This window comes from Capronia epimyces (genome assembly GCF_000585565.1).
Source record: "Capronia epimyces CBS 606.96 chromosome Unknown aczIQ-supercont1.7, whole genome shotgun sequence".
Lineage (NCBI taxonomy): Eukaryota > Fungi > Ascomycota > Eurotiomycetes > Chaetothyriales > Herpotrichiellaceae > Capronia > Capronia epimyces.
In genome coordinates, this window is record NW_006912910.1 from 747,163 (window position 1) to 765,550 (window position 18,388).

General features: G+C 52.7%; 7 protein-coding genes across 7 annotated transcripts; 4 read left to right on the forward strand and 3 right to left on the reverse strand.

Annotated features, from left to right (window-relative positions):
* Window positions 1–1,665: 1,665 nt before the first annotated feature.
* Window positions 1,666–3,666, forward strand: A1O3_08077 (uncharacterized protein; the record flags this gene model as incomplete). Its single annotated transcript, XM_007738176.1, has 1 exon — window positions 1,666–3,666. One exon carries the CDS (start codon window positions 1,666–1,668, stop codon window positions 3,664–3,666), a length of 2,001 nt encoding a protein of 666 aa, XP_007736366.1.
* A 1,316-nt stretch (window positions 3,667–4,982) lies between these two features.
* Window positions 4,983–5,252, reverse strand: A1O3_08078 (uncharacterized protein; the record flags this gene model as incomplete). Its single annotated transcript, XM_007738177.1, has 1 exon — window positions 4,983–5,252. One exon carries the CDS (start codon window positions 5,250–5,252, stop codon window positions 4,983–4,985), a length of 270 nt encoding a protein of 89 aa, XP_007736367.1.
* A 935-nt stretch (window positions 5,253–6,187) lies between these two features.
* Window positions 6,188–9,451, reverse strand: A1O3_08079 (uncharacterized protein; the record flags this gene model as incomplete). Its single annotated transcript, XM_007738178.1, has 1 exon — window positions 6,188–9,451. One exon carries the CDS (start codon window positions 9,449–9,451, stop codon window positions 6,188–6,190), a length of 3,264 nt encoding a protein of 1,087 aa, XP_007736368.1.
* Window positions 9,452–10,217: 766 nt separating this feature from the next.
* A1O3_08080 (uncharacterized protein) lies at window positions 10,218–11,564 on the forward strand (the record flags this gene model as incomplete). The annotated part of the gene is made up of 4 exons (XM_007738179.1): window positions 10,218–10,326; window positions 10,379–10,417; window positions 10,473–10,570; window positions 10,626–11,564. 4 exons carry the CDS (start codon window positions 10,218–10,220, stop codon window positions 11,562–11,564), a joined length of 1,185 nt encoding a protein of 394 aa, XP_007736369.1.
* A 1,137-nt stretch (window positions 11,565–12,701) lies between these two features.
* A1O3_08081 (uncharacterized protein) lies at window positions 12,702–14,185 on the reverse strand (the record flags this gene model as incomplete). The annotated part of the gene is made up of 2 exons (XM_007738180.1): window positions 12,702–13,721; window positions 13,781–14,185. The coding sequence occupies 2 exons, from the start codon at window positions 14,183–14,185 to the stop codon at window positions 12,702–12,704; spliced, it is 1,425 nt and encodes a 474-aa protein (XP_007736370.1).
* Window positions 14,186–14,719: 534 nt separating this feature from the next.
* A1O3_08082 (uncharacterized protein) lies at window positions 14,720–15,033 on the forward strand (the record flags this gene model as incomplete). Its single annotated transcript, XM_007738181.1, has 2 exons — window positions 14,720–14,817; window positions 14,865–15,033. The coding sequence occupies 2 exons, from the start codon at window positions 14,720–14,722 to the stop codon at window positions 15,031–15,033; spliced, it is 267 nt and encodes an 88-aa protein (XP_007736371.1).
* Window positions 15,034–16,072: 1,039 nt separating this feature from the next.
* Window positions 16,073–18,178, forward strand: A1O3_08083 (primary-amine oxidase; the record flags this gene model as incomplete). The annotated part of the gene is made up of 2 exons (XM_007738182.1): window positions 16,073–17,783; window positions 17,841–18,178. 2 exons carry the CDS (start codon window positions 16,073–16,075, stop codon window positions 18,176–18,178), a joined length of 2,049 nt encoding a protein of 682 aa, XP_007736372.1.
* Between the last annotated feature and the right edge of the window lie 210 nt (window positions 18,179–18,388).

Sequence of the window (18,388 nt, forward strand, 5' to 3'; positions counted from 1 at the left end):
TCTGAAACTGACCTCGACGGCACTCACCAGGCTCTCGTTGCTCTTGTTTTGTTTTAGCTCCTTGACCGCAAACACTGAGGATGTTGATATGGAGAACATCCACACTGATGTGAACTTCGGGCAGATCAACGTCCCCTCCAATACCTGTCAAGGTTACCTGAGTTCGAGGACTACTACGCCCAGGCTCCTATAGACAACAGAGATGATGGTGGAAGCAAGAAGGAAGGGTGCCAGACAAGCATGCCACCATAGCTCAAGAACAGGCCAGAGCAACCAACGAACAGCTCTCTTCTCTTGGGAGCGATGCAGGGGATCTACGAAAGACAAGCATGTCAACATGGCTCAGGAAAAGGCCGAGGCCACCAACAAACAGCTCACTTCTCTTGCGGTCGAAAATCCAGAAGCCCGCCGAGGATACACTCTCCGACCAGTAAGACTTATTGACGAACGAACCAAGGAGAGCAGGGTCGATTTCTTTTAACTGGGCCAGACAAAAAGGGCCATGGAAACATAAAGAAGTGAAAAAACGTCTCGAAGGACTGCCAGGGGTATTGTACCGAGACGAGTCTCGACTTTCAGAAAACGACCATATAACAGGTGTTTCGGTGTTTCGGAGGACTACCAGGCGGAATAGTTCTGGGAGCAACGGATGCGCTCTCTCCTGGTTCCGCCATGGTGTTAGAGTCTATCTCTGGCACGATCTTTGGAGGTAAGAGAGCCCGGTGGAAATGGGAGAGAGACAGTCCCGTTTGTTCTCTTTATGGGTAGCATCGTACAAGGTGCCTTCGATCCATCGGGAAAGGCGAGCAGTTATATCGAGAGTCACGGCCTCTAGCAATCTGGGGCGTAAGCAGGTATCCGTTTATAGTTGTAGCCATCCTGCGGGAAAGCTTTGCTTGGTCGATTCCTCATACTAGTGAGCCGGTGAGATGCAGTCGAACATGGTTGTCCTGTGGGAAGTAGCAAAGTACTAAGATTTGAAGTCGCTGATATCCCTGGATGGTTGGAAGATGGTTTATCGATTGGCTGCTTGAAGAACGCGTAAGGGAACCTAGCGGGTCATTGGTGGTCGGAGTATAAATTATCCATTCCGAGTCTCCTCCTCGGCCACCAGCAGCTGCGCAGAGTCGAGGAGTGGGAGCTTGAAAAAGTCGCTTGAAGGAGCACACATGCTGAGCTAGATACCTACTGCACAGGTCCCGTGTACAGAGTCATTATCTACCTACCTACTCCGTACTCAGTAGATAGATGGGTACGTAGTAAATAGAGTCCCAAATGGTATGATATGCATATCATCACATTCACTGGCACCTAACTGGCCCCCGGAACAAGAACTGCGTAGATCTGCCAGTGGTCCGCTGTCCCGCCCAGACCACTATCTGCATCTCATTTCGACGCGCCTATCGCGTGCCTGGGAGCACCATGGCTATCATGGATTGCCCCTAGTTATCATCGGTCCTGACCTCCGGTTGCACTGCTCGGTTGCTTTTACATTTGCCCATTATCTTATAGCTGCTGGCGGTCATCTGCGGTGTTTGTGTCTCTTTCCTATCTCTTCCAAGTCCTCCGCTTCTCCCACTATGTCTTGATTTCTAGATTGGCGAGTCTCGAGCTCTTGTTTTCTTACTACTCTCTTGTGTTTACAGTTGCCCGCCACCGAGCAGAATGAGCTATCGAAACAGACCGCCTCTCCCAACGAGCTGGAATGCTTACGAAAGTGGACGGGCTTCTTCCTTCGGTTCCCTTGAATCCGTCCCCGAAGATGGACAGCGGAACGCACCGTTTTCCTCCACGCCGACTACACACCTGGTGCAGGGTCGAAATATAGACGAAGGAAACGCATCCGGATTAAGGCGAACTTCTTCCATCGGGAGGAAATTTGACAGTCTCCGGCACTTGGGAGGGCCAAACAGCATTGACAACTTTGCCAAGTCACTTCAAAGAGCTGCGGCGTTTCGGGAGATCACACCTGTGCGGAGATTGTCCATCAGTCTCGCTGATGACGACGAAGAAGGCGGGGAATCTGGCGAGCAAAATACTCCAGAACAGAGTCGGTCACTTTTGAGGGAGCAGTTGGACGCGTACCATATCCAGAACGGGAGTGAGGATGCTCTTCAGGATGAACAGTCCGAGGCAGAGGAGATAACAGAGGGGTCACGGTTGCTTCCCCAGGAACAACGTCAAGCTCAGAAGTCCCCCACTAGCTTGCTAGGATCCGTTCCATTGCTAGCTAACCAGTTGGGGACAAGCTATGGAAGCATATCTTCGAGGCTGACACCTGCTGCCCAGCGACGAGCGTCGATTCTCATTGCCGAGCAAGAAGAGACCAACAGACGAGCAAGGGAACATCCAGAAGAGTTCAAGGACGAACCTCCGAGGGAGCTCGAACAAGAGGTTCTTCCGGACGGTGAGGTTGTCACACGCACAGTGGGCGAGTCCACCGTGCCAATGACGGTCTTCAACTCCACCAATGTCCTGATTGGCGTGGGAATCCTGGCCCTTCCACTCGGTCTCAGGTACTCAGGTTGGATCATCGGGCTCAGTTTGCTCACTCTAGCTGCCATCACTACCGCCTACACTGCGAAGCTCCTGGCCAAGTGCCTCGATACAAACACCGGCTCGACCACATATGGCGATATCGCCTTTCTTGCATTTGATACCTGGGGCAGGAATTCTGTAGAGGCAATCTTCATTCTGGAACTTACGGCAGCCAATGTTGCCTTGGTCATTTTGTTCGCTGACAGCATGAACTCGCTTCTCTCCGGCCTAGGGTTGAACGAGTGGAAAATTCTTCTTACACTAGGTCTAATTCCTTTGAACTTTGTACCATTTCGGGCTCTGAGCGTCACCAGTGTGATTGGGATTTTCTGCTGCTTTGGAATCATCATAATTGTCTTTGTCGATGGTCTGATCAAGCCCCACAGTCCAGGGTCATTGAGGGATCTGGCCCAAACATACGCCTTTCCCGAAGATTGGAGGACATTACCTCTCAGTTTGGGTCTGTTCATGGCTCCGTGGGGAGGCCACAGTGTTTTCCCGGCCATCTATAAGGACATGCGGCATCCCCAGAAATATGGTCGCGCTGTCAAAAACACCTATATCTTCACCTACGGCCTGGATATATCGATGGCGGTGCTCGGCTATCTGATGTTTGGCGACAAGGTGCGCGATGAAGTTACGTCCAACATTCTCCGCGACACGTCTTATCCGCATGCCCTCTCCTTTATCCTGGTGGTGCTTATCTGCATCATCCCTGTCACCAAAGTGCCGCTCTCCAATCGACCCATCATGGATACACTGAATAAGAAGTTCCGCATTGATTTACGTGAAATGGACCCCAAGGCGCGTTTGTATAGTCAAAAGAACTGGAAACACCGCGCTGGGCGTGGTGCGGTCGCCATTCTGGTCAACATGGTCCCGCTCTGCATTGCGATCGGATTTCCCGACTTCGACAGCATCATGGCGCTGATGGGTTCGGCGTTCTGTTTCACCATCTGCATCATCTTACCGATCGCATTTTATTTGAAGATCTTCAGCGATGGCAAGGAGATTGGTCTGGTCGAACGTGTCGTCGATTGGTTTCTTGTCATTATCTGCAGTGTATTGGCTGTACTGGGGACGGTATTTGCTATTTTGCCCAAGGAGAAGATTGGTGCCTCAGGTTGATCCAAGGCGTCTCATGGAGAATGTCTATCTAAGGCCAGCTTATGGAATGTCTATCTAAGGCCAGCTTATGGAGAATTCTATCTGCTGGGTGGAGGTGGAGTAAGAGGAAGGCAGAGGCTGTTAGCAAGTCTTGAGACGGCATTGACGCATGACGCATGACTCCTGGAAAAGTGGTTGGCATGTGCGCGCGAGCTATGGATTGCGTGCTAAGGGCGATGGATGTAGTCAGACTGCTCCTTCACGCCTGAGACATGAGCAGGACGATAAAGCAATCCAGCATATAAAACATTCTCTGCGAATACAGGCCAGCATTTCCCCCAAGGTACTAGTACTAGTATGTGTACCTAGGTATGTTAGATGCCGACAGAGTACATACATACCTATTGTACAGATAGATGTACATAAGACAGGGAATGAATAACTCTATAATAAGCTAGTTGGGTCTGTATACGTCTTCAAGTGTAGTCAGTATTCTCCCCAAGGTACTATAGTGTACTAGTATGTGTACCTAGGTATGTTAGATACCAACAGAGGACAGATTGACATATTGTACATCTAGATGTACATAAGACATGGATGAATGACTCTAATGAGCTAGATGGGTGTCTACGTTTCCAAGTGTAGTTGGTTGTTTTTTCAAGTATAGCTGGTTGTCTTAACGAATACCTCGTCCAAAGCCAAAGGGGATCGATCAATCTACCTTTGCCATGATAGAACAGATGAGGGAGGCGACCTGGTCACCACGGGATAGGGTGGAACACTGCACTGGAGAATTGGAAAACGTTGACGTGAGAGAGGCTCAGGGGCTAAGGCCAGTGACTTGAGACGTTGGTTGATTGATTATAGTTACCATTATTATTACCATTATATTATCATTACCAGTATCAGTATCAGTATCGTTGCCATTATCATTATCATTACCAGTATCGTTGCCAGTATCATTATCATTATACAGGTACGTACTCCATACTGTGTATGAGTACCTAGGGTAGTGAACAGTATGTGTTTATAAACAGGGACTCGGACTCGTCGTCAATATCCCGCGTCATGTCCTGTCTCCATTTCCATCACCATCTCTCTCATCGTCATAGCCATATCCAAATCAAATCCAAATCCAGTCGACCCATTCCAATTGCTTGCTAAGAAACAGAACACGGCTTGATCATCTTCATCCTCATTTGAATAGCTCGCGTTGGCCATGCAGTTCAGGTGTCTAGACTTCTGGAGGGATGACGACTCGACTGTTTGGTTTTGTCTGTTTGGTTCGAGGGGGCCAGTAACCAGATTGGCCGTGTCAAGTGTCTAGAGTCTAGGGTCTAGTGCCCAAAAGCCATAAAGGGATGCCACGGCATTCTCCTCTCTTTAGACTCAGGGCTAGAGGCCGACGGCGACACACTGCTCTTCCTCCGCTCGCTCACGACCGAGTTGTTGCGGCTGCCGGACGAGGATGCGGACAGAGTATACTCGTTGCCAGGCCGGGTCTTGTGGAACAGCTCCCGACGCAGAGGCACGTCGTAGATGGGGCCTGGGACCGCAGGTTCGTCCGTGGGCAGGAGGAAGTCGGGGATGTATTTCTTCAATTGCATTTTGGGCTGGGTTTGGTTGAGAGATCTCTGGTTGGGTTGGTTGGTCAAGAGTTCCCCGTACCGTAGTCTCTGTGGTAGTGAAAGGCAATTATAGCTTGTCGTATGTGTGGTGTGTGTGTATGTGTGTGTTCTATTGTCTTGTTTGTGTTGTGTTTGAATCGTAGACAATTCAAGTCAAGTCAAGGTCATGGGGAGCACAGCATGCTTATATACCTACCTTACCTACCTTGAAAGGCCATGGCCATTGCATATTTTCCCGCATCTTCCAACGAAAATGTCAACTTGGTCGGACGTCCCCCCCTGATTAAGCTGATCTGATCTGCACAGCCTCAGCATATGCGCGTATCCTATTTCTGGAGGGCGTGGGCGTTGCATTGTAGTTACTTCTAGTCTGTCGTAGGATGGGATGGTGCGTAACGTACGTGAGTCCGCATGAAAAAAAGAAGCGGAAGCTACGTCATCGCCTACGCCCTTTTGCACCCCTTCTGCATTCCGCCAATCAAGATAATCGCTCGACGACAACCTGGGCGCGCCCTGTACGAGTATCGTATGTGTAGGAGACGGAGGAGGCGTGCTACGCCCTGGATGATTCAGCAAGCTGTCCTCTGGCGTCAGTCCAAGCAAGAGCGGTAGGTGGGCGGGAGATACAGTGATCACTATGGCGGAAGTGGGAACAACCTTCGAGACCTAAGCCCGACAGCCTAATCAATGACCCTGAGGCTTTAATCTTCCCTTCGAGACTGACACTGCGCGTCGGCCATGTCACCTACTCTGTCTGTGTGCAGCCAATAAACCTACCCGTTGAACTTCTGTATCAATCCAGATGATTGTATACAGTGTACAGAGTAATCTAGTACGGTCAATCCGTCTTGTATTGGTCTCTATCCAACCGAGTCATGTCAACCACTGAGGCCCCCTCACCCTCACCCTCACCCTCAATGCCCAAGGTCCAGAAATGCCTCCAACACACGCCTTTTCCGAACTTCGAGAACCTTTTTCTCACGGCCCTTCACCGTCGCATCGTTCTCCGACCGGATGACAACAGGTGCGAATATCTCAACATATGCACTGATGAGTTTCTTGCCTCGCTCCGACTCCGCCGCATTCGGATCCGTAGGAGGCCCTGATGAGGACGACAGACTCCGCGTCCGACGCCGGCGTAACGTGGGGAACAGACTCCGTTTCCCTGGTGTTTCTGACCCGGCTAGTGACGGCACATGATCCGAGTCACTAGAGAGTGTTGAGGCTCTGGACCGCCTTGAAGGATTCGGTGATGCGGGTACTGATACGTCCAACGATTGCGAGGAGGCTCCGCAAGGCAGCAATTCGGTGGCGATGCGCGTCAATAGGAACGTGATAAAAGTCAACGACACGCTGTGGACAGGATACCGAGAAATCGAATCCATGACCATATCCTGGATCTCTTCCCACGTCGCCTGCACTTTGCCCTTTTCCGAGATGCTCAACCGTCGTTCCACCTCAGACCACGTACTGGCCGACACTATGCCGTCTCGGAGGGATCGAAGAAACCCCATGAGTGTCTCGGACAACACTTCCAGTCTAACAAGACAGGGCACATCGGGGTCGAAATTGCTGTCCAGTGGCCTGGCTGTGTCCAACGCCTCTCTCACTCCAGCCAACAGCTCCGACCGTTCCTCTCCTTCATGGAACGTCCACGTTCCCGGACCGAATGGCCAAGAAAGGCCTCCGGGATTGTATTGCCAGGGCGGAGTTTCCTCGTCGTGGATCATTCCCCATTCTGCGATCGACCGTTCGATGTAGATCGGGATGATCTCCGTCAACGAGTACAGTTCCTTGGGAGCAGAGTGGTGCATTACAGTACTTCGAAGATTGCCTGTGCCCGTAGAATCTCGGTTCGTGTGCGATTTGGGTAGAGCTCGCACGCCGCCTTCGGGCGCCAGAACCAGTTCGTCGAGAGTGCGGTAAAATGAAGACTGGAGCCACGTCCCTTTGACGGGAAGAAAGTGGTCTCGTCCGCCTTCAACCCGAAGGACCAAAATGTCGTCAAGGTGCACATTTCCTTCGTTCAAGTCACACACAAGCCCATCCGGGATGTTGATGGACAGCTCGACGCTCATGGTTTCACCAGGAGATAAACTAACCGAGTTCCCAGGTTTCATTTCTGAGCTTGGATCCACGTGGATCTCGAGCCATCGAGGAGCAATGCCGGCATCGTCTGCCAATTCGGTGGGACGGTCGACAAAGGAAAACGAGGCGGTGATTTGCCCAGTGTTCGCAATGGTTACCATCCTCGACTTCCTCACGCGGTAACGCACCTCTCCAAAGTCGACAACGTTCATGTCTGCCGCACCGTCAGCGTTTGGGATCGGGTCTGGAGGGCTGTCCACTACCACGGTGACCGCTGGACGCCCTTCGTTTTCCGCCTTGTCCAGCTCTCGAGCAACCTCTTGGTGCACTCTCGCCTTTAGTTCCGGGATGACGGCCTCGTACGTCAACCGGAAAACGGCGGCGAGCGGTTTGTGGTCTGAAGATAGTATCCTTTGGTAAGAATGGTAACTGAGGATTTCGATGGTATCCTCGTAATCTTCTTGGGTGCGGACCAGCTCAGCATCGTGCGTTGCGTCTTCCCGATCGTCGTAGTCATCGTAATCTTCTCCATACGCAAGCCCATCTGTCTCGGGGTCGTAGTCAAACAGGACATCATGTTCGGCCGTCGCTTGGTCGATTCCACGAGCTTTCATCAATTCGTCCTTTTTGCGGGCTTCTTCCAGCTGCTTGGCTTCTTCTTCGTATTTGTGCCTGTCACGCCGAGTCCGATAGAGGATCCGGTCACACCAGCTTGGACTTCTCTTTTTGTCTCCCGAGTCGAACATGCCAACACTGCCGACATCATATTTGTAAGTCGGCAGGAAGTTGATTTCCCCTTCCCGCCATCCCTCGTAAAACGCTCTCCGCGACTTTTGTTGGTTGCGAAGCTGGTCATGAGCTAGCAGAGATTGAAGAGTTGTGTGAAGAGAGGCCGGGTCGGATTTGGGATCCAGTGGCGGCTCTGCAGTACTATCGCTGGCCGGCCTTTCCGCCTCCTTGTATTCGTAGTGCTGAGTCAAAGGGGGTGGCGAGTCATCCGATGGTGTGTTGACGTAGCCCAGTTCACTATCGATTCGTCGCTTGGATTTGTTTTCAAGGTCGTACTCGTTGCGAGTATGCAGCAATAACAATCTTCGCACGTCCTCGCCCGGAATGTCATCCAGCCGGTAGTTGAGATCTCCAAACCAGAAACAGAAATCTTCCTCGCCAATCCTTTCCTCCCCAAGCTCTACCACTTCGCCGTCTGGACTGACTGGCGCGAATCGAGTACGAGTCAAGATCTGGTTGGTGTCCCAAATGCGACGATTCAAAGCTGTTTGGTCAGCCCCGGCGGCGAGATGAGAATTGATGAAACAGAGCCGCGTGGTCTCAGCAACCATGATTCTGGCTGCAACTGCTCCCTTATTGCCCAAATATCCCATCAACCCTGTACCCACCGATGCGGTGCTTACTGAGCCAACGCTTGGAGCCAGTTCTGGAGAGGCGTAGATAAGAAGGAGGAGACCCAGCAGTTGTTGTTCCGCAACCTTCTTGTAGCCCGGGGGTAAAGCACGTTTCAGCGCCCTTTTCCATTTCTTGCCGGGATTCGGGTCGGTGTAGGGCTTCACAGCTTCGGTCATAGAAGTGACATCCACAACTTCTTGTAAACCCAAAACGTACAGATCGATCTGGTCGCCATTGGGTTCGGTAGCACTGTCGCCTTTCGGTACGGTGCTTTGCTTCTTCGCCATTCGAGCTTCTTGAGATTCGACAGACTCGATGTTCTCGTCGGTATCGGAGTCGGAGTCGTCATCATCCGCTGCCGAAATCCCGGAAAGATTTTGGGCAAGTCCTTTTGCCCCATATCCGTCAACGAACCAAGCACCCAGGTCCATTTCGGTGCCGCTAATGGAGGCGACGTTCCAGGTGCCAATCTTGACTTTCATAGACCTCTTTCGAATATACTCATCCTTTCGAGCCCTTACCGCTGCTGACAACGAATGAGGCGCTGAAATGTGCATTTCCCGCGTAACCGGCGAAGTTGGAAATCCGCCTGAAGGTTTGCCTCCTGCTGCCCACGGATCTGTTGATCTCCACGGTGCTGGGGAGTGTTGCCTGTCATTGGACTTGCCTCCTGCGTTCGAAGACATGGCTGCCGCGGAATGGCCGGTTGATGATATGGGGATGATGGGCGGCTGTGTTCTATCACCGCGTCATGGCGAGGGTGCAAAGTGGTAAACAGCTTATCAGTGCTGGAATGCAGCCACAGTGGCTTCAGAGCACGGAACGAGGATGACAGAGCTCTTCCAACAGGAAGGACACATCGATCGATTTGATCGAACAGGAGACTGCGTTGGCTTTTGCGTTTATGACATCGTCAGTGCAAATACTGGGAGAAATTGGATCGATACCATCTGTCGGCTTGCACAGCCACCCAGTGCGGATTGGCCGCGAGCGGCAGCCTTCAGGGTCAGGTCCAGGGTCAGGGTCAGGCTTCCGGCGTCCGTGATCGAGAGTCAGTAAGGCAGTAGGTTCATCTGATGCTTAGATACATGTACCTTGTGCATCTGGCAGTCTGACAAGGATCTGTGGAGGTGGAGGCGTGCCTAGTGACCACCTCAACTCAAAGCAGAGAGTAGAGAGTCCACCTGCGACGAGAACGCAATTTGGGGATGCGGATGGCGATGGCTGCCTCCTCTGCGTCATTTCTCGTCTGTGTATCCGTACCTACGTGTGTACCAGTAATACCACCAATTGATCTGGCACCGGCCGCCCAGTGATTTTGCTTCCATCAACTAGCTGGGTATCTAGGCCAGATCCTTGTTGATCTCATATACGATTCGGATCTCACCGATTTGTCAATAACTGCCCTTCTTCACACGATGAACGGAGTGGTGTGGACAATCGCCCTTCAAGATGAACACCCGTCCTGTTATCGATGACTCTGCAGGACCAATTGCTTTGTCTGCCTCGTTCAACAGCGATGCCAGCTGCTTCGCTGTTGGCCTGGACACAGGCTTCTGTGGTATGTTGGGGTGATCAGGCCGACTCTTCCACAATACTGACCCTTTCTACAGTCTTCAACTCAGACCCGTGCGAATTAAAGGCCTCTCGAGGTAACCGCTCTCCTCCTCCTCCTCGAAACCCCCCAAATTCTAAGCCATGCTACAGATCTGAATGCCGGGATTGGAGCGGCTGAGATGCTCGGTCGATACAACTACCTTGCTCTAGTAGGAGGCGGGAAGAATCCAAGATGGCCGCAGACAAAGGTATAGCCGAAGCAAGAAGAGCCTGAAGAGCAGGAAAGCTAATACGTTGCCCTAGGTCATGATCTGGGATGATGCCAAACAGAAAGTTGCCATCACGCTTGAGTTGAAGACCGCAGTCCTCCGCGTCCGCCTGACCAAGTCATGGATTGCCATTGCCATCCAAAACAGCATCCACCTATACAAATTCTCGTCTCCTCCCGAAAAGACAGCCGTCTTCGAGACGGCAGACAACCCGCTGGGTCTTTGCTCTTTGGGTTCAAGGCTGGTGGCATTCCCGGGCCGGTCGCCAGGGAAAGTCCAGCTCGTGGAATTGGCTTCGGGCAATGTTAGCATCATACCAGCACACACCTCCGCGCTGCGTGCCATGGAGCTCAGCGCGGACGGACAACTCTTAGCGACAGCCAGTGAAACGGGGACTTTGATCCGCGTCTTCTCAACGTCCAACTGTACCAAGGTTGCCGAGCTTCGTCGCGGAGTTGATCCGGCGTATATCTTCAGTATTGCAATCTCGCCAAATTCCAGCATGCTCGCCGTCACCTCTGATAAATCTACACTTCACGTCTTCGATATTCCTGGCTCACAAGCTTCACAGCCTACTAGCCCGCTTAACCCACCCCGCCGCTCGCAATCTCCCCACGTCGCGGGCGACGAAGAGTCCTCTACGAACCAGAAATGGGGTTTCCTTTCCAAGATCCCCCTATTGCCACGTGTTTTCTCCGACATCTACTCTTTCACCTCTGCGCATTTTGAAATGGGCGACGAAAACGCAGGAATAAATGGGTCCTCACTCTCCTATCTCCCTGCTCTAGGGTCACTGCCAAGCCGGCCGCAGAAGGGGATCCTCGGATGGACAGACAATTCAACGTTGATCTGTATCGGTACTGGTCGCGATGCTCGGTGGGAACGATTTAGGGTTGGTGAACGCCCTGGTCTTGCGGAGGAAGGCCAAAGGGTGATCTGGAGAGACGGTTGGAGGAAATACCTGGGGAGCTAAGACGATGACCGTGTTGACAGTGGATTTCTGAAGGTCCAGAAAATATCTCAGTCTGCGATTATCCCTACCACAGGCGAACCATGAGGGCCACATATGGCGACTGATTTCCCCGCCCTATGGCTATTCCGGCCACATGGATCGGAACAAGGCCCCTTACTCTGAAGAATAGGAAGGCTGGACACCCAGCCAAACCAGTACCTGAGAGGTACAGTCAGAAGCAGTTGAAGACCTGCTACTGGGCCTGGGGTTCTGAACAACCAAACCTCCGACTTGATGAGAGGGGCACTGAAACAAGACCAGTAGCACCCATGGAGTCGGTGAAAGGGGCGTGGAACGTCAGAAGTGTGTATTGAAGCAGCAGCAACTTGAAAGTGATCGTGCGTTGGTACCCCGACCAATGGATCGATTGTTGAGGTACCTAGGCAGGCAAGACTGCGCGTGGCTGAAGAAGACGAGGTAATGAACATATGAACATATCAGTTTCACCAGTTTCCAGTTACATCGCATTGATTGCAGTAGTGTTATGGCGCGGGCGGCCTCCGCGCAAGTAATAAGATATAATCTACAGGTCCAGAAACCTTGCACAAAGCGATGGGCCGTACCAAGTAGTGCAATACCTGTACGGAGTACTGTTCAAAGAGAGGATTCTTGCGCGCAGGACACAGTTGCGCTGCTCTATAGAATACTAGTACCTACAAGAGAACTCGGTGCAAGATCATGTGTGCCACTTTCCATCCCAACCACCCTGACCATGCGGACGCCAGCCCATCGTTCCCCGCTTAATGCAATAGACCCCCAGCCCTCCTCCATACCACTTTCCTCGCCGAAGCCGCAGATGAAACGCCCACAGACCGCAACTGGACTTTTGTCGACACCAAAGAAACGCCCCGTCGCCCACTGCATGACCACCTCTCGGAATCTCCTCTCCGCGCACAAAGTCGCCCGCCAAAATCATGTCCAATCAGAGTGAGACCAAGGATAGCGATGGGATCTCCGATTCTTGTAATTCGGCCGTCGGGAAGGCCCCTAGCTCCTTGCTCCTTCTTGCTGGGAGTTTCCAAATCCTCCTGGTGTCATATTTCCCATCATGCCGTGGGCGGGAACGTGATTGTTGTAACCCCGCCCTGGGGAAGGCCACTAGCTCATTGCCTTTTGGTATTGGAAGTTTCCAAATCCTCCCGGTGTCATACTTCCCATCATGCCATGACTCGCGACAGGAGTATGCGATGGTCCAGCTGACATGCCGACATTCCCGGTCTGCGGTGTTGTAGGCGTACCGTTGTGGCTGTAAAAGGTGGCTCCGTTCATGTTTGGCGTGTTGAAATCACGGTTCCCGGGGCCTCCGCCTCCAGCCGTCGGCATCTGCGTGTTCAAGCCCCAAACTTGGGAGCGATATTTGTCCTCCTCAATCGTCCCATTGAAGATTTTCTCCTTCATCTTGAAATACACCTGCCCAGTAAGCAAGGAATCCGAGCCGGCCTGATGGGCCTGGCCGAGGCGAGCAACAGCGAGTTCCTCTGCGACATCCTGGAGACCTGATTTGGTCATCAGCCGTTGGACTATTAGCCCGGCTTCCTGGGTAAGGGGTTGCCCACTGTTGACCTGTCCCTTTAGACCGATGTGTTTGAGAATGTATTTGATGTCGAAGAGAGAAGGAAAGAATTTCTCCAGGTACTTGTGGAATTGCAATTCATCTTCGGGTAGTGGCTTGCAGATCATCAGCTTCATGAGATATCCAAAGTCGTAGCCCGAATGGAATGATATCCAGTGCACGTCGGGATCCAGAACAAGGCCCGAACTGATCAGTAAGGCACCAAACTCCTCAGGGTCGATGCCATGTTTGGCATGTCGGTCGAAGTCAATGCCAGCCTTTGCGAGCATCGTGGTCGAGTCTCTAGCGTACATGTCTGATTCGAGGGAAAAGCGGAAGTTGAACTGCCAAGTACAAGGAGTGGGCAGAATGTTTTGGTGAAATTGCGTCTTGCTTGTCGACGAGGAATCAGGTGGAGGGAGTGTTCCGTCGGGCTTGAAAAGAGTGATTCCAAGCTGGATCATTTTGAGGAGATCAACATTACATCTTAATGTCTGATAGTGGTAGTCCTGCTTTGTAGTGAATTGGCCTATTGGTCGCGCGACAATGCCGGGGAATTCTGTGTCCTATGAACAAAACCTAAGTCAGCGCAATCCAATCACCAAACAGATCTAGGCGCAAATACCATTGCAATGTATGGATATATATCGACAAGCTGCCTCAACGTAGCCATCTCTTCTTTCAAGTTGTGCTTCCACACATTCCGGATTCTTGCATCATCTTTGTTGTCAAGCGGACCACCTAGACCGTCATAGTGCTGATGTGTTTGTACAGGACCTCCCCTAGCAAAGGAAATCTGTGCCATATGATTGGGGAGTACGCTGCCGTCGAGCATGCTCCGGTCGAAGCCATTGCTCAGATTTCCAGCCAGTGCGAAAGGGCTTGCATTCGAAGAGCCGCCGGCGCCGAAGGAGGGTGTGCCAAGGTGGGCTGGAGGGGGTAGAGTGCCGTGCTGATGCGACTGCAGGTGGTTCTGTTGAATATGATAGGGCCCGTTTATGGACTGATTTCCATAACGAGGAGGTGCCATTGTGAGAATGTGTTAACACAATAAGGTTGGAGGGGACAGAAGTTCAGTTGTGTTCATCCCCGAGCGCTAGCGATAGATCTTAGTGGTGGAGTAGTGACTGCGACATGGTTGCCGGGTTCATAAATTACTTCTGGAGATATGAGGCTTGTATGAGTTCATGTTCGCTGTTACTCAAAAGCACGCGGTGAGTTGAAGAAAGACAGACGGTTTGCGGGACAGTCAATCATTCCGCTGCACTGCGGCGCGGCGAGTCCAAGTGTGTGAAAGTGTCAGTGCTGCACCGTACCAGCTGTCGGTTGTCAGTCGCAGCGAGAGAGCTTGAAGCGTAGTCTTGGCTCGAGCTGCATCTCGGATCATTGTGCAAGCATGACTTTGGACAAAGCAGGTCTTCACGGACAGTGCAGCACTTATTTGGTAGAGGGATAACGCTGCGTTCTGCGTCTCACGAACCCGCCGTGTGCCCGGTAGCTCCAGAACACCCGCTCCCTCACTCGCGACGTACCAGGGCCTTCAACACCGTCACCACACGACACAATGGCGCCCTCCAACAACCCGACCGGGTTTAACATGAAAACCTTTACAAATGCTGCAACAAGCAGAGAATGGCGGGCAAAGGACCCCTGGGCTAGGAAGTAAGAATGCAAAATCCATGCTTAGGCACATACTTACAACTGCTCAGTGAGGCCTGGCGATACACTGGACCCTTTACTCGGTGGAATCGGTTCAAGCGGGCGTTCCCCGGACTTGGAATTGCTACCGCTGCGTTTACCGGCTATGTTATCATTGAAGCACTCTTTTTCAAGGACACCCACGGGCATGGAGACGGCCACGGAGAGCAACACCACTGAGCGCGTCATGAACCAAGACACAATATGATCGCATCTTGCTCACGACCAAGTGCTGGAGTGAGCCAGGCAGGACTCCTCGAGCGAGACGAGGGCCGATTCAATTGATACTGTACATATGGATATGGAGTGGCGTCCCAAGCAAAGAATGCAAAAATGAGTGAAAATACCTGGCCTGGAGCACTGGACTAGAGTTGGCCACATGTACGGAGTAAATCAGCTGCCATCCTGACAAGGCTGCAGCCTCACTAGCACTGCACAATATAGCGTGGTGCTCTCCAAAGCTTGGTTATAGAGCATAGTGTCGCGGCTGTCAATCCATTGATTGCCATCGGCCTCTCGGAAAGCAGATACGCAAGCGGATGGCCAGACCGATGAGAAACCGCTTCACACACTGTTATCTCGCCTTAGTCCGACGCGGTAGCCGGAAAACGTTGGGAGTATCTATTATCTACTATCGAGCAGCAAATATCGGGCACTGGCCAGTCAGTAATATCAGAGTCTCGGATACGAGCGCAGAGTGGACTCACGAGGCTCCGGCTCCATGGCAGCGCTCGTGGTGGCCTTCTGCTCTCGGGGCTGGCCCTCCCAGGCATCTCCATGGCGCTCTATGGCGGCAGACATTCGAACCCGCGAGGGCGTGGAGTGGCGCTAGACCTCAACAGGCGAAAATTGCCATGAGATGGGACTTCAAGCCCAGAAGAGGAATGCAACCACGATGTCGACGAGTGAGGTTACGCGATACAGCCTCTTATCTGCCCGCTTTGCTTATCGTCCCTGAAGCTCCCACGAGGTCGCTCGAGCAATGCGAGCAGCTTGTCCTATGATTCAGGGTTCTCTCTACCCATGCTGTTGGGGCCCAAGGGCTAAAGGGGCCCAGCATAGATTTGCCGGATCTGTGTGTGAGGAGTCGAGGCCGTCGCTCAGCATACATATGTGTGTAAGTCCTCCCTCCTCGTTCCTGTTTCCTTCCTGCTTCATCACGCAGATCGCACCCTCGCCCCTTTCCATCACTCCTGGGTATCTTTGACCGTTGGCAACCATGGTTCTCGAGCGTGTCAAGCAGTTGGCACAGCAGGTGTCCAACACCATTGCCCCTGCCCACCCCCTCGACCCCCTGTCCTCTCTGGAGATTGAAGCGGCTGTCACTATCCTACGCGGCAAATATGGCAAACTATACTACAATGCCGTTACGCTGCTGGAGCCTCCCAAGGATCAGATGTTGAAATGGCTGGCCGCCCCAGAGGCCACTCCGAGACCTCACCGCATTGCCGATATCGTGGTTATCACGACTGATGGGAAGGTCTACGACGGCAACGTAGATCTCACCGAGGGCAAGGTCATCAGCTGGATGGAGACGCCGAATGTGCAACCACTGATCACCATGGAGGACCTCAACGCCGTCGAGGACGTTGTGCGAAAAGACCCCAAAGTCATCGAGCAATGTGGCCTGGTTGGCATTCCCGCCGATGAGATGCACAAGGTGTATTGCGACCCCTGGACCATTGGCTATGATGAGAGATTTGGGAACGGCGTCAGACTCCAGCAAGCACTGATGTACTACCGCCCGCACATCGATGACTCGCAATATAGCTACCCACTAGATTTCTGCCCTATCTACGATGCGAACAAGAGAGAAATCGTCCACATTGACGTGCCAAAGATCCGACGGCCTGTCAGCAAGGCCTCTCCCAACAACTACACTGTTCAGTCCATCGAGGCAGCAGGTGGCTACAGAACGGATTTGAAACCCATCAATATTACCCAGCCCGAAGGCGTGAGCTTCAAGATCACTGGTCGTATTATTGAATGGCAGAACTTCTCCGTGCACGTGGGGTTCAACTACCGGGAAGGCATCGTGCTCAACAACATCACCTACTTCGACAAGAACGAGAACAAAACCCGACCCCTCTTCTACAGACTATCGCTGGCCGAAATGGTGGTCCCGTACGGAAACCCTGAACACCCGCATCAGCGCAAGCACGCTTTTGACCTCGGAGAGTACGGTGGTGGCTACATGACCAACTCGCTTAGCTTGGGCTGTGATTGCAAAGGCAGCATCCACTACATGGACGCCGAGTTCGTCAACAGAGCAGGCTCAGCTCAGACGATCAAGAACGCCATCTGCATCCACGAGGAAGACAACGGCATTCTCTTCAAGCACACCGATTTCCGTGACGACTCGGTCATTGTCACCCGAGCGCGCAAGCTCATCATCAGCCAGATCTTCACCGCCGCCAACTACGAATACTGCGTGTACTGGATCTTCCACCAGGACGGCACGATCCAGCTGGAAATCAAGCTGACCGGTATCCTCAACACCTACGCCATGAACCCCGGCGAGGACACCAAGGGCTGGGGCACTGAGGTGTACCCGGGCGTCAACGCGCATAACCACCAGCATCTATTCTGCCTGCGTATCGACCCCAATATTGACGGCCCAAATAACACCATCTTCCAGGTCGACGCTGCTCAGGGACCTGGTGAGCCCGGCTCCGAGGAGAACTTTTACGGCAACGCCTTCTACGCGAAGAAGACAAAATACACAAACCCGATCGAGGCGATGGCCGACTACGAGGGTTCGACTTCTCGCTCATGGGACATTGCCAACGAGAACAAAATCAACCCGTACTCACACAAGCCCGTGTCGTACAAGCTGGTCAGCCGCGAGGTTCCGCCCCTGCTGCCCAAGGAGAACTCGTTGGTGTGGAAGCGCGCCGGCTTTGCGCGCCACGCCGTGCACGTCACCAAGTGTAAGTTCCGCTCCTGCTCCCTCCTCTGAGGACGAAACCCGTGCTGACAAGATCTAGACTCGGATGAACAGCTCCACCCCGCCGGCCGGCATGTGCCTCAGACCTCAGGCGAGCCGTCGATGGGTCTGCCGCAATGGATCAACGCCCACCCCCAAGCGAAGATCGACAACGAGGACATTGTACTCTGGCACACTTTCGGCCTCACCCACTTCCCGGCGCCCGAAGACTACCCCGTCATGCCCGCCGAGCCGATGAGCCTGCTGCTGCGGCCGCGCAACTTCTTCCTGCGCAACCCGGCCCTCGACGTCCCGCCCAGCTACGCCCGCACACCGAGCCAGGTTGCCGCGGGCAAGAACGGCTGCAATTGCACGGACAAGGTCAGCGTGCAGGTCTAAATGGACCCTTTCGTTTTTTCTCCAGCAAGAATGTCAAATCAAAAGAAACAAGACCAAGAACCAAATCTGGCGGGGATGATTGTGAAGTGAAGCGAAGCGAAGCGAGTGCCGGTCTGGTGTGGTCTGGTCTGGTCTAACATAGCATAGCCTGCCTGACCTTTGAGATGTTTATTGTCCTGTCGTCGTCGTCTTTTAGCGAAATGAAATGGT